This window comes from Macaca mulatta, chromosome 11 (genome assembly GCF_049350105.2).
Source record: "Macaca mulatta isolate MMU2019108-1 chromosome 11, T2T-MMU8v2.0, whole genome shotgun sequence".
Lineage (NCBI taxonomy): Eukaryota > Metazoa > Chordata > Mammalia > Primates > Cercopithecidae > Macaca > Macaca mulatta.
Genome location: NC_133416.1, coordinates 70,207,633 through 70,222,426, shown reverse-complemented (window position 1 = coordinate 70,222,426; position 14,794 = coordinate 70,207,633). Strand labels below are relative to the sequence as shown.

Genomic DNA, 14,794 nt, shown 5'->3' with positions numbered 1-14,794 from the left:
TTGAACTCAGAGCAAGATGTTTGGTGCATAACTGCATAAGTAACACCGAATTCTGGCAAATTAAATAGGTAAACACGAACAGGATACATGTCCTATTGCAAAGTTTCCCTTCCCGCAAAAAGCCAGTATTTAAGAAATGTTAGCCTTGATGAAGTATTCAGTTTTTAAGACGCGCTTTTTATTTTAACATACGATCGCCAAAAATGTTTCATCATTGTATTTATTCATTTTTACTTTAGCATTTGAGTTGCTGTGTTCTACTTAAGCTTCTTTCGTTTTGTAAGTGCCCATAGATAATTTTGCAACAATGTCCTGAATTAAGAAAATTAAAATAGGACTGCATTTAAGGGTCTAGATAGTAAACAAGGTAAGCTTTGAAAAGATACTTCTGTTTCTATGTTGGAGGAAAATGCATTTATTTGTCTAGATAGTAAACAAGGTAACTTTGAAAAGATACCTTTGTTGCTACGTTGGAGGACTTGTATAAATTTATTTAACAATTAAGTACTAACAGTCCCTGTTTCTTTTTCTTTTAGGCTAGTCAAGTGAAGCAGCGGGAGTGGAGAAGGAACAAAGAAATCTGTAACTGGCTGTGATCAATTAGTTGTAAATACCACTGCCCTCAGACCAGCGTCTGATTTCTCAAGAGATCTTTTTTCTTGTATATTAAGCTTATTCTGGGTTCAAAATAAGATTTGCTTCATAGATAGTGATGCATACAGTGGTAATAAAAAGAAAAGTAAATCGACAAATACTTAGGGAAAAACTTTTAATAATCCTCATGCAATCCGTGTAGGCTTGTTTATTTTTAAGCCCTGAAAAGTCTCTTACACCCAGTGACTGCTGGTTTCCACGGCAGGACTTAGAAGCGTCCCACCCTGATTGCACCTGTCTCCCCTTTCCCCTCCTGCTCCCAAAGTTTCCTTTCTGGAGGGTGAAGGCAGCATTCCTCAGGAGTGGATTCTTCAACGCTTTTCCCGGCTGCCCGGCTCCACGTGACAGCCCCTAACACCTGTACCGCCTCCAGCTCACAGCGCCCCCATTCCCTCCGGCAGGTACAGACCCAGCCGGTCTCCCCCTCCCCCAGGAGGTCACGATCCCGGTGCGAGTCTCGCTCGGGCCGGCAGGGGAGGGGCTAACCAACGGCCACCGCAGCAGCCTGAGCCCTTGCAGCCTGATTATCACATGACTCCGCAGCGGTAGCCGTGGCAGCAGCCTCGGCGGCTCCGCGGGCTCGCCGAGTGGGCTCAGTTCCGCGCACGCCGGAGCCGAGTGCAGGGGGCGGGGAAGGGACCTGCTGCAACTGCAGCTGCCTGGTCGCTACTGGAGCGCGCGGTGACTCCCCCCGCCGGCCCGCTCCATGCCGCTCCGTTGCGGAAGTGTAGCGTGGGGAGGCGGCTGCCGCCGCGGCACGGAACACGAGAGGCCGGGGCCCGGCCCCCTGCAGCACTAGGCTCTGGGAGCCGCGCGCGGCGCGTCCCAGCGGCCCGGCTCCCCGTGCGCCAGGCGCCCACCGCAGCCTGCATGCCCCGCGCTGCGCCTCGCCCGGCCCCCGCCGCCTCCTGCTCGCACCGCTGCAGTCGGGCGCCGGAGTAATATGCTCACTCGAGTGAAATCTGCCGTGGCCAATTTCATGGGCGGCATCATGGCTGGCAGCTCAGGCTCCGAGCACGGCGGCGGCGGCTGCGGAGGCTCGGACCTGCCCCTGCGTTTCCCCTACGGGCGGCCAGAGTTCCTGGGGCTGTCTCAGGACGAGGTGGAGTGCAGCGCCGATCACATCGCCCGCCCCATCCTCATCCTCAAGGAGACTCGGAGGCTGCCCTGGGCCACTGGCTACGCAGAGTGAGTGCAGCGACACCGGCGGCGCCCCTGCTCTCCTCGCGGCCCTTCCCCGCACGGTTCCAGCCCTCTTCTCTCCCTGCTTCTCGGCCTCAGGGCTCTCCACTAGCTGCCGGCGTCCAGGCCTCGGCGGGGAGCTCTTTACTTACACTGGCTATTTCCCTCTTCTCCCCACTCCCTCTTCCCCCAACCCAAGGACGCGGCGTCTCCAGCCCCGGTATGGGTGGTGGAGGGGTGGGTGGCAGCGCTGGACCGTGGGAAAGCTAAGGTGAGACAGGTCTGTGAATCCGGGGTCTCTGTCACTTGGGGGAAAAAAAGGGCAGAAAAGCTCTGCTGAAGTTTGAAACACATTAGGAAAATCTGCTATCTGTATCCCCACCCTCCCAAAATATAGTTGGCGTCCCCGCGTGATGCAGAGTTTGTGGGGTGGAGGCTTAGAGGAGATGTCACTGCGCCTGGGAGCTTGTGTCCGATTCCGGGAGGTGGCCGTGTCTGAGTGCGTGGTTGTACATTTCCGAAGGTCTCAGTTTCTCACTTTCAGCCCGCGAGTTCCTTCGCTTCTCCTTTAGCAGGTAGTAAAATGCTGCGCGTTCGGTAAATGCCAGTACTATTTCCCTCAGCCCTTGGGGAGGGGGAAACTTATTCCAACTGTCTAATATAACATTTTGGTAATCCGCTTTGGTGATTAAGCTTGCTTTTGACTGATCAGCTATTTCAGGAACCGACTGAGTCAGGTTGACGATCTGGAGTGGAACCGGGAAAGGAGAGGTGGAGGATTTTATTGCCCTTCCCCCAGCTCCATGGCCACTTTTCCATTAACTATTAATAACCATCTTATGAATGGTAAGATAAGTGACGTTTTCCCTTCTGTCTACTACCTCAGTTGTAGGAAACGGGAAAACTAGGACACATTTAGAATAGAATTCGGGGTTATTAATGAACCGGGGGGTGCAAACGTGCACGCAAAACCTGGTGCCTGGCACACCTGCGCCTTTTCCTTTAACCCCATCCCCTCGGTAATTTTGGCCCACCCCTATCCGTGCACGGCCTCGCTGCTTGATTGGTTCGTCCGGGAACCAATCAGCTCTTCCAACGCCTGGGCGCCTTGATGCTGACCCTGTTCTGGTGGCCTGGATACCCCCGAGCAGGCTTGGTTCCCGACGCTGAGGATTCCGGTGGGAGAGACTGCTTGGAATCTACTCTGCTTATTATCTCTAATTTTCCTTTCCTTCTCTCATCATCCTATAAACGCGTTTCTCCATGGGCTGAAATGGAAAACGTATAAATGGGGCTAGACGATTGGAGTGTGAAAGTGAGGAGGCAGAAATGCGCTTGATGGGAGCTCAGACAGTAAAAATTAACACTTCATAAAAGATGAGCGTGGAAGAGAACGTTGTGGGTGGCGAAGGTACAAAATAGCATTGTAATTTCCAAGAGAAAGCCAAAGCAAAAATAAACACCTGTGTAAGGAAAGACCTAAAGGAGAAAAAAGTGCCTGCCAAACATACCAAACACTGTTTCTTAACTGAAATAAAAACGTTATTTAAAAGCCCATTTGGGCTGGGCGTGGGGTTCACGCCTGTAATCCCAGCACTTTGGGAGGCCGAGGCGGGCGGATCACCTAAGGTCGGGAGTTCGAGACCAGCTTGAATAACATGGAGAAACCCTGTCTCTACTTAAACTACAAAAATTAGCTGGGCGTGGTGGCGCAAGCCCGTAATCCCAGCTACTCGGAAGGCTGAGACGGGAGAATCGCTTGAACCCCTGAGGCAGAGATGGCAGTGAGCCAAGATCACCTCATTGCACTCCAGCCTGGGCAACAAGAGCAAAACCCAGTCTCAAAAAAAAAAAAAAAAAAAAAAGCCCATTTGGACCCTTTACGAGACAGAAAGCAACTTGGAGGCATACACCGTCCTGTAATTGTGTAGGTGGGGGTCTTTGTGCCTGCCAAACGCCCCCACTCCCCCACTGCCGATCTGTCCCCACTCCCGTGAGTTTCCCAGGGCGAGGGCGCCTGTCAAGGCGAGAAGGAAAAACAGGCAATGGTGAGAAAGTTGTGAGAGATAGGAAAGAAGATACTGAAACACTGAAGGTGGAAGCCGTTTGGACAGTAAACGGAAAGCCTCAGATAAGCATGAGGGAAAGGAAAGAACGAATTGCAGAATGTTTGCATGCCTATGGTAGGCACAGGATGCAATGAGACACGCAGGAGAGAGTGCTTAGAGGGCTCCCCCCATCCTCTCTGGACCTCCATTTCCTTATCCCTAAAGAGTTTATCTTTTTCCTAGAATAAATCATGAGAGATATTCAACTTGACGGCTAGGAAGGCCACCGTAAAATGTTACAAATTTTAAAGTTAGTGGCAAAAGCAATTACATGTGTGATAATTCAAGCAAAGACCTATTTAAAAAAAAAAAAAAAAAAAAAAAAAAAAAAAAAAAAGGTCAGCCCCTCTTCCCCAGCCCTGGCTTACTCCCTAGGAGTAATGAGGGTTCAGTGTTTGGGTGATATTTGGCTTTCAGACTTCTTTGGATGCCCTCATAAATACATATCATGCTTTTTTTTTTTTTTTCTCAAAATAGACTCATTCTAAGCATATTAGTCTGTAGCATTTTCACAAAACACTGTGTCACTGACAGTATTCACAAGTAAACACAGAATTACCTCATTCTTCTTAAATATATACTATTAGTAATAGCTAACATAGTTAATGCTTACTCTTTAGTGCTAATACTGTTTTATATTATCTGATTTTCACAAAAGCCCAATGAAGTAGGCACTATCATTTCCATATTATAGTTGAGAACACAGAGGCACTGAGTGATTAAGCAGCTTGCCCAGGGTCAAGCCTGTGTGTGAACCCAGGCAGTCTGACTCCAGAGCTCACAACACTAAACTCATTCTCTACAGTGGATTAAGTTATGATGTATTCATCTGTACCCAGGAATAGCCACTAAAGTCTTGGCCATCTCTCCTCACCTTTATCCCTGTCAGATGTTATACTGCACCACTTCCTTATATCTTGAACTGTTTATCTTCCTGCAAAAATGCATCCTGAATGATCAAAATGGCTGAAATAGGGAAGGAAAGAGAAAGACAAGTAGGGACTGTGGCTGTGATCAGAAGCTGCCACCAGTAATGCTGCCCTTTCCTACAGGATTTACTGGCAGAAGAAAATTGTCTTCTCTTTGTTCTAGAAGGTACCCAAGAGGGGTTGAATAGGTAGGAATATTGCTCAAATTGTGGTGATAAGAACTGCACTAAGGAGCTAATGCCTGAATCAGAAGTGATCTGTTTATCTCTCTAGAAGGTGAGTCACGTTCCAAGCCTTCCTTGGGAGGAAAAATTGACATCTTTTGGTCAATGAGTTAATGTTGATGACTGACCCTTTGAGATGGTAGAAAAATTAAGAAGAAATGGTCTAATCTTTTGCCACTTACTGTTAATCCCTTTTAAGAAGAGAGACTCTATAGGTTATAGAACTAGAGAATTAGCCGTAAGCAATCCCTGCTAGACTTGAGGTTGCAGAAACTGAAGATGCTTGTTCATTTCAGTATTCATTGGCATTGTCCTAGATGGAATTTCCCAGCTCTTGAAAAGCTTCCCATTATAGCTGAAAAGTTTAGCCACTTGGCTAAGGGGTATTTGCAAGGTTGTAAAGCTCTGTAAAGCATTGTAGTTATAGATAACATCTACTAAGCTAAAATCTTTCTAAAAACATGCATTAGCAAGTTTTAAGTTTGGCTTTGAAATCAGTGACTGAGCCTGTTTGGTCTGCTCATTTGATAAAGCCCTTGGGGAGCAACAGTCTGACCCAGAGACCATGGGGCAGCTACTTCCTTTCTCTTAAATACCACCCACGTGGAGGTTGGTTCATTTTTGTAATGGGTTAGGAACCCATTTTGGCTTTTTTTCTTTTTTTTACCTGTTTGCCCAATTTTTATCCTGTTGATGAACAGTTGGTTTTAGAGATGCCAGCAGACATGGAATTTGTGCCTGAAACTACAGCCGTAGGGAATGCCAAAGAGTGTGCTGTGGTTTTGAGCAAGAGTATTCTGTATGTTAATGCATCATATTCAGGTTTTTATCAGTGATACATTTCTTTACTTGTACAGAAAGAATACATAAGTATAGCTAATTTTACTTAGGTTATAGCTATAATTATTATTTTTTTCCTATTTCTTATAAAAGTACCCCTGGACATAAGTACAAACAAAAAGCCACTTTGAGAGCATCTGTTAAATGTATATCATACAAGTGTATGTCTCACAGAGTTGAAAATTATGAAATTTTTGATGAAATAACCTTGTTTAAATCCAGCCAACAGCCTACAAGTATTTGGATTTGTTTTGGACTCTGCAGGCTGTCTGTCTCCTCGGGTCATTGGCACTAATTGCTTATTACCAATAAATGGCATTAGTTGGCTGGGTGGTGGTGATGACACAAAACCCACTATTTCTTTCTTGCCCCAAAGCTCGGAAATCCCCTGGCCTTTCTTTTTCCCTTCTAACCCTTCCTGGCTTACCTGCCCCTCTTACTGATACCTCTTTGCAGAACTCCTGCTTGGAAACTTCCTGTTTGACTTTTGCAACTGAAGAAACTCGAGGTTCTCTACTCTTGTGTAAGGATAAAAAGAAGTGGGTGAGGGTATTTGCAGATGAGTTAGAAGTCCAGAGTAGCCTGAGCTATTTCAGCTACCTTTCTGGTGACTTACAAAAAGTATTAATTTCCTATTTTAAAGCAGACAGCTAAGCGTTCCTTCATATTTCAGATATAACATTATAAAGAAATCATCCCCCTTAGGTGGAGCTCCTGGGGATGTCTCTTTTCTTAGGGAAATGCATCAGCTTCTTTCAAGGACTGGTGATGCTTCAGGCAAAGGGTTTAACCATGCAGGGGGGTGTTTACTATATGTTTCAGTCCCAGTTTAGGTAGACATCCACATCTCTGATATGAGCCCACTATACAGTGCTTTTAATTAAGGTTACAGCAGTACTCGTTGAAAATTTAAAACTGCATACTGGAATTGTTTTCTAAAAATACATTAATGTTCAAGAAAGTTGTTTTTAATTTTCAGTGTTTGGTAGAAATAAACTCTGGTGCATTTATAGTTCTGTGATTTGCCTAATTTAAAGGGAGGATTAATTAGCTTGCCCCCTTGAATTTATGCTATCATTTTTCAGGAAATAATCATTCATCTGCTTCCATTATTTCTCTCAATTGATGAAATCATTGCAGTCCTACTATGTGTCCAGCACTGGTCCCATGCTGGGTTCATAATATAATGAGACATAGTCATAATCCTCAAGAAAATGTTATAGCATAACCTTCCCCCTTTTGTACTTCCTTTGAAATTAAATTAAAATGAAATTGACTATTAAGGTTCAAAGGGACCAGCACCAGGGGTTTTGTTTTGATTTTAATGTCTTAATGCTTCTGGGTAATTTTGAATCTCAGTATTTGGAGCCTTTAAGTCACATTAGGGAAGCAAACTTGTTTTTTCCAACCAGCTTGTGATTAGCTTTGTACCTGAAGGCCCAAGACCTTACCTGCTGTTAGAGAAAAAAAATTATTCTGACACTTGTTACAGTGCTAGGGAAGACTTTACTCAAGTCTGTTGCAATATAGGAAAACAACCCAGCTGGTACAATACAGCATTGACAGCTGGTACTTGTAGGCAAAGAGCAGAGTATGAGGGGTCAGTGGAATGGAAAGTTACTCAGCAGGGACATTAAACCAAACTAAACTGACCTAGCAGGATTCTTGCTGAAAGCAGACCAAAGACTTATACATCAAAGGTGGGGAATGAGGAACTTGAGCAGATATCAAGTTTGGGGGATTCTTACTAGCCTGACTTAACAGGATTCTTGCTTAAGGAACAGGACTGGGGCCAATGTTGTGGCCTAGCAGAGAAGAGAGGCCTGAGTAAAGTTTGGTGGAGGACAGAATCTTTTGTCATCCTTGCAGATGGGGGAGAAGGGGAAGAGAGTAGATGGTACTGCAGTTATTGAACTATGATTTTCATTCTGATTTATCTGCATTACTTCTGTGACCTTCCATAATTGACTGTGTTTCCTACTAACCATGTAAGGAGAGCAGATGCCCTTAATTATGGTGCAAAAGAAGCAGGATTGAACCTAATTATACAACATAATGTTATGGCAAAGAGTTGAGGAGCCTTTCCCATGCTGTTTTTTCAGATAAGTGGTTTTCCCTAGCTTTCCAGTTTGGTACTACAGTAGATACTTTGCAAATTATTAGCTTAAGAATGGTATAGCATTTGATTTGTTTGGCCCATCTCCCATATACCACATAGTGATGGGATCATTCCTATTTATACTTTATTAGAGGCATTGAAAATTGCTAAATGCAATAGTCATTTGTTGAGCTAGTCCTGTGTGTAGGTTCTGTACTAAGCACTTTACGTGTAAGGATTTAATGAGATGAATGCAATGTAGGTAAGTAATTTGCTCAAAGTAACAAAGCTTTTTAAGTGGCAGATCCTGGATTCATGTCCAGTTCTGTGGAACTCCCACCTTTGGTGGGTTTTCACTGTGTCTAATGAAATACTTAAAACATTTTTAACCATAAGATACTCATTATAGGAAATTCAGATAATACAGACTAGTAAAAGGTATGAAGAACATGAAAGGTATGAAAATGTTTGATAATTAGTAAATTATCAAACATAACCTAGTAAAAGGTATGAAAAATGTTTGATAATTCATTAGCCACTATTTATATTTTAGATTAGGTCTCTCTGATTTCTTATATAGATGTTTTTTAAAAAATAAAAGCTGATCATATGTTTACATGTCTTTTAACATGTCTCCTTCACTTAAGAATATATAATGGACCCCTCTCCAACATACATTCTTTTCTTTTCTTTTTTTTTTTTTTTGAGACGGAGTTTCACTCTTGTTGCCCAGGCTGGAGTACAGTGATGCGATCTTGGCTTACTGCAACCTCCGCCTCCTGGGTTCAAGTGATTCTCCTGCCTCAGCCTCCCGAGAAGCTAGGATTACAGGTGCCCATGACCACACCCAGGTAATTTTTTGTATTTTTGGTAGAGATGGGATTTCATCATGTTGGCCACACCGGTCTCAAACTCCTGACCTCAGGTGATCCTCTTGCCTCAGCCTCCCAAAGTGCAGGATGACAGGTGTGAGCTACCACACCCGGCCTCCAACATATATTGTTTGTTTGTTTATTTATTTATTTATTTATTTATTGAGACGGAGTCTTGCTCTGTCGCCCAGGCTGGGGTGCAGTGGCCGGATCTCAGCTCACTGCAAGCTCCGCCTCCCAGGTTTACGCCATTCTCCTGCCTCAGCCTCCCGAGTAGCTGGGACTACAGGCGCCCGCCACCTCGCCTGGCTAGTTTTTTGTATTTTTTAGTAGAGATGGGGTTTCACCGTGTTAGCCAGGATGGTCTCCATCTCCTGACCTTGTGATCCGCCCGTCTCGGCCTCCCAAAGTGCTGGGATTACAGGCTTGAGCCACCGCACCCGGCCCATATATTCTTATTATGTCGACTGGGTAATATTCCACTGAAGGGCTTCTCATTCATGAATCTCCCATTGAACATTTAGATTTACTTTTAGGCTTTTAGTGAATATCTTCATGTGTTTTTTTCAGCTCATCCAGTTGTTTCCTTATGATTAACTTCTAGACATGGAAAGCTTGGGTAGAAGCTATGCACATTCACAACTGTGATACCTATCAGATTCGTTGTATCAATTCACACTGCAGCCAGCAGTATCTACCACTTTAGTATTAAGCCTTTTAATATTTGCCAGTGATCTGATAGATGATATATACTTCATTGTAATCTGTGTTTGATTATTGAAGAAAATGAATAAACAGATGTATATACTTATATGTCACAGATATTCGCCATGTAAATATCTTTTTTTTTTTTTTTTTTTTTTTTTGAGACAGAGTCTTGCTCTGTCCCCCAGGCTGGAATGCAATGGCGTCATCTTGGCTCACTGGCTCACTGCAACCTCTGCCTCCTGGGTTCAAGCAATTCCTGCCTCTGCCTCCTGAGTAGCTGGGATTACAGGCATGCGCCACCATGCCCAGCTAATTTTGTATTTTTAGTAGAGATGGGGTTTCTCCATGTTGGTCAGGCTGGTCTCCAACTCCTGACCTCAGATGATCTGCACACCTCGGCCTCTCAAAGTGCTGGGATTACAGGAATGAGTCACTGCACCCAACCTATTTAGAGATCTTTTTATGATTTTCCTGTTTATATTCATTTTTCTGTTGAAATAATGTTTCATATTTATAAGTGCTCTTTATATTTTAAGGCTATTCACCCTTGGCCTATCATGTTGTAATATATTTTCTAACATGTTCATTTTTTAACTTCATTTTTTTTTCTTTGCAATGCAAAATTTAATATTTGGGTGGTCATACCTAATTTCTCCTCTATGGCTTCTATTTCATATCAGGCTTAGAACATGTAAAGTACTAGAATAACCATCCTACTCCTTTTAGCTACTTACAGTCCTTAGTTGCAAGTCATAGAAATGCCTTTGAGCTAACTTCGGGGCATGGGGGGCGGGGAAAGAAATGGTAATTAGATACCAACTGTCTTATAGAACCCAAGTATAGGAATAACTTGGATTTTACAAGGGACTGGAACCCTGAACTGGAAAGCTAGCCAGCAACAAAGTGGCCATACTTTCAGTCTTTCACCAGGGCACAGGTGACTTCTCCATGCCACCAACAAGCAACCAGACCGCATCACCTGTGGCCTCAATTCCAATTTTGAATTTTTGGGAGAGAGACTCCAATTGGTTCAGTTTGTCTCAGATGTCCACCTTTGACATAGGTGATCATAAATATGGCTGCCAGGACCCACTCCTGAGAATGGGCAGTTCTTTAAACAGGGAGGTGGTGGTAGTTAGGGCTGGGCAGATAGTTTAGAAGATTCTACTACTATAGGTAACTTAGTCAACAGATATTTGAGTACCTTCTTTGTTTCAGGCACATATTAGAAGACAGATGAAATGACCAAATAGACAAACGTGTCAACAGGCAAATAGTGATTGTGTCTGAATATGCCTGCTGCCCTGCCTTGCAGCCCTTGGGGAGCTGTCTAGGCTAGGAATTCAAAATTGTCCCAAAAATGCCATAGAAGGGATAAAGACTCAGGCCAGCTTTGGAACTAAATATGGCTTGAAGATTTGTACCAATAAATAAGTATTACATATTAATATAAGATGATGTAGCTCTTTGGTCACAGGGGTATAAACCTGGCTAGTATGACACACCAGAGCTCTGCTCATTTTTGTTTGTTTTTTGAGATAGTCTCGCTCTGTCACCCAGGTTGGAGTGCAGTGGCACGATCTTGGCTCACTACAACACCTGCCTCCCCAGTTCCAGCAATTCTCATGCCTCAGCCTTCTGAGTAGCTGTGACTACAGGCACGTCCCACCACACCTGGCTGATTTTTGTATTTTTAGTAGGGATGAGTTTCCTCATGTTGCCCAGACTGGTCTTGAACTCCTGGCCTCAAGAGATCCACCCACCTTGGCCTCCCAAAATGCTGGGATTGCAGGTGTGAGTCACTGCACCCCACCTGCTCGCTGTTATTTTTATTTCTTTTCCTCATCTCATTTGTCTAAGCAGGTAGGGTAATGACAGACATATTTGGTGAATGGGTGTTTATTTTATAAAACAAAAGTTCAACTTCTATAGTTTCCCCTTTTTTAATTAGTCTAAGATATTTACCTTTTTCCCTTTATTAGACATGGTTTTAATCTGATATTCATCTACTTATATTATTTTTGTAGTTTAAATGCAGGTTTATTGAGTGCATTTCCTTTATTTGAGACAGAGTCTGAATGTTGCTCTGTCACCCAGACTGGAGTACAGTGGTGTGATCCAGGTACAATGCAGCCTCTGCCTCCTGGGTTCAAGCAATTCCTGTGCCTCTGCCTCCCTAGTAGCTGTGGCCACAGGCACGCACCACCACACCTGGCTAATTTTTTGTATGGTAGAGATGGGGTTTTGACATGTTGGCTAGGCTGGTCTTGAACTCCTGGGTTCAAGCGATCCACCTGCCTTTGCCTTCCAAAGCACTGGGAGTGCAGGCGTGAGCCACCACACCCGGCTAATTGCATTTCTTGAACCAGTTGAAATCTCACGTTTTGTAGTCTGCTGCTTGTATTGTTATCAAATGTCATCTCGGGTTTCCCTGAATATTAGCTTACAAAGAAAATGTATTCTGTTTTTTCAGAATATTCTACATAAAATTCTGTGCCGGCAATTTGGCTATGAGAAAAGCTTAGAAAAAATAAGACCAGTGGATGATAGTCTCGAATGTAGTAAATTCACATTTCCTTATGTGCTTGTATTATGTCACTGTTTACCTATGTTTGTGCAAGCATGATTGAAGGACTAACAACAAAATTCAGAAACTGATTTCTGTAAGAAATTCACTCTAAATGCTGAGCTGACAGAGATTATGTTCAGAAGACCAATGGCAGCACTGAAAAGTCAGCCATGTGGGTGATTCTTACAAGGGGCTTCCATCCCTGTATGTGTAACCTGGGATTTATTCCTTGGATAGGCATCCCAGCTGTGATTAAGTGAGTCACCTTTTTGACCCTTTGAGTTGGTGACTGCCTACAGTTGTCGAGCTGGTTACTGCCCCACTTAATCCCACTCTGGGCCTCAGTTTCTTCTTACAAAATGGGGTCATTGAACTGCATTGGTAGTTCTCGGAATTTTTATTTTGTAACCTTTTATCATTTCAAAAATGTTGAGAAGACTGACATGAGGTTATTAACTTTATTTTGCCAAGTGTGGACATAATCAAATCTGTCATCTACCATCACCAGTGTTTCATGAAATAAAGGAGTTTTAAAACCAGAATCATAGAGGCATATAACCTCAGCAAAACAACAGTTTTTAAATCAAATACTTTTAGTTTTATGAAAAAGGTATGATATTGTTTCTATTTTTCTAAATTTTCATGGACTCATAAAATCATGTATTTTACCTGCCCTAGAGGATTGCCAATGCCCTTTCCAGTTCTAAACTCTGTGAGTTCCTGGAGTTAGGCCAGGAACCAAGTGTTTGCCCTCAGGGCTGAGGTTTTTCACAGTGGGGCCTGCTGCCTCCTTTATTGTGATTATAACTCGGAATTATTTTTTCCCCCAGCATTTTACCATGAAAATTTTCAGCCAGGCGCAGTGACTCACACCTGTAATACCAGCACTTTGGGAGGCCGAGGTGGGCGAATCAGCTGAGGTCAGGAGCTCGAGACCAGCCTGGCCAACGTGGTGAAACCTCGTCACTACTTAAAATACAAAAATCAGCCGGACTTGGTGGTATACACCTGTAATCCCAGCTACTCGGGAGGCTGAGGCAGGAGAATCGCTTGAACCCGGGAGGCGGAAGTTGCTGTGAGCCGAAATCGCGCCATTGTACCCCAGCCTGGGGAACAAGAGTGAGACTCCGTCTTGTTAAAGAAAAAAAAAGAAAAAAAGAAAATTTTCAAACATGCAGAAAAGTCGAAACCATTGTAGACTTAACACGTATATACCCGCCATCTAGCTTCTGTAATTCACATTTTGTTAGATTTGCTTTATCATTTACCTGTCTGTGTACCCATTTATCTGTCCATCAGTCCATTCTTGAGTTATCTCTAAGCTTGTTTTTTTTTTTTTTTTTTTTTTTTTTTTTTTTTTTTTTTTAGTGCAGTGGCCTTAATTTATGCTTTTAAGTTCTTTTCCATAGAAAATAAAAAAAATAAGTTTGAGTGACTTTGACATCCTCAGTTGAGAAAAATAGCAGCAATTGGGTCCTTCTGCATGGAAGGGACCACCTCAGACTTCAGTTTTATAACAGTGGCCCCTGCAATTGCTCGCTCAATTGATAACCTTCCCATAACTTAGCATCCACATAGCTGAGCTTCACATGGGGTCAAATTTAAAAGTATCTCTTTGCTATGCTCCCATTTAATTAAATTAGGAAATCTGCCAAAAACTTGAATCACTCCTGTTTTCAGCCGGTGGCCAGGCAGGAATGCTCCCTGAAGAGTACTCTTCAACAAAGACTTCAGAATGTGTTACCTGAAAAGTAATCATGATGAATCAGGACATCACTGTGTTTTCCGTACGTCTGAAGTAGAGATTGTCCACTAGACAACCTAGGGAAAGCAGAATACCTGCTCAGCTGCTCTTTTTCTGGTGTGATCAGATCAGCTGGGTCCTCTGAAACATGAATCCATAGTGCTTCCTTTGTTATACTATTTCTGACTTAGTTTTCTCTAAACGGCTGTAAAATTTAACTGCCTAGCTGTATTTTCTTTCTGTGGACTTTATGCTCTCATATTTAGGAGAAAGAATAAGGGAACACCAACTTCCATCTCTGTAGCTCTGGATGATTATTAAGGCCCTGGTCTGTAATGCTTAAAGGTAAGCATCTGTTGTCTATGTTCAATAAAAGAAGAAAATGAACCCCAGAGAGAAATCAAGTTACTTTAGAATTGCAGGCTGTCCCATGACCCTGGTGACCATCACTGAATCATTAAACCTGACCATTCATTGTGTGAAATTATTTAAAAAAAAAAAAAAAAAATCCTATCCCCGTAAACAAAATGCCACATAAGTGAATTAAATGTGTTTTATTGCTCAAAGGAAACTAATTTTCAAGAGGCTTTATATTGAATAAAGGCATGTTGGCACATCAAGTTTTGCACAAAAGGATACATTTAACAGTACTTTAAAATAGTTATATTGAATATAGTAGTCTCTTAAAATTATACTTCCTTACTATATGTGCATTCCTAAGTATAATAGTCAAAACCTTGTCAAAATTACTATATTTTTGGACTACACTGCTATTTTAAAATATTTTAATGTTTTTGGAAAGCCTGTATGTCTTAAAAACCAATCTGTACATTTTATGTAGTGATGTTTCTTTTTTCTAAAGTTAA

The 14,794-nt window shown here is 42.9% G+C and overlaps 1 protein-coding gene and 1 long non-coding RNA gene across 12 annotated transcripts in view; both read left to right on the top strand.

Moving 5' to 3' along the window:
- Positions 1-1,183: 1,183 nt before the first annotated feature.
- Positions 1,184-14,794, top strand: part of PPM1H (protein phosphatase, Mg2+/Mn2+ dependent 1H) — a 288,801-nt gene continuing 275,190 nt past the window's right edge. For all 11 annotated transcript variants that reach the window (XR_013401193.1, XR_013401192.1, XR_013401191.1 and 8 more), the window contains exon 1: positions 1,184-1,842. Coding sequence is in view for 2 of the 11 variants with exons in the window: in XM_077954667.1 (XP_077810793.1) it covers positions 1,598-1,842 (245 nt within the window). In the remaining 9 variants the exon portion in view is untranslated. The remainder of the gene's footprint in view (positions 1,843-14,794) is intronic.
- LOC114670878 (uncharacterized) lies at positions 1,849-14,762 on the top strand. Its single transcript, XR_003720682.2, has 2 exons — positions 1,849-2,411; positions 13,015-14,762. It is a non-coding gene; the product is annotated as an uncharacterized LOC114670878 (long non-coding RNA).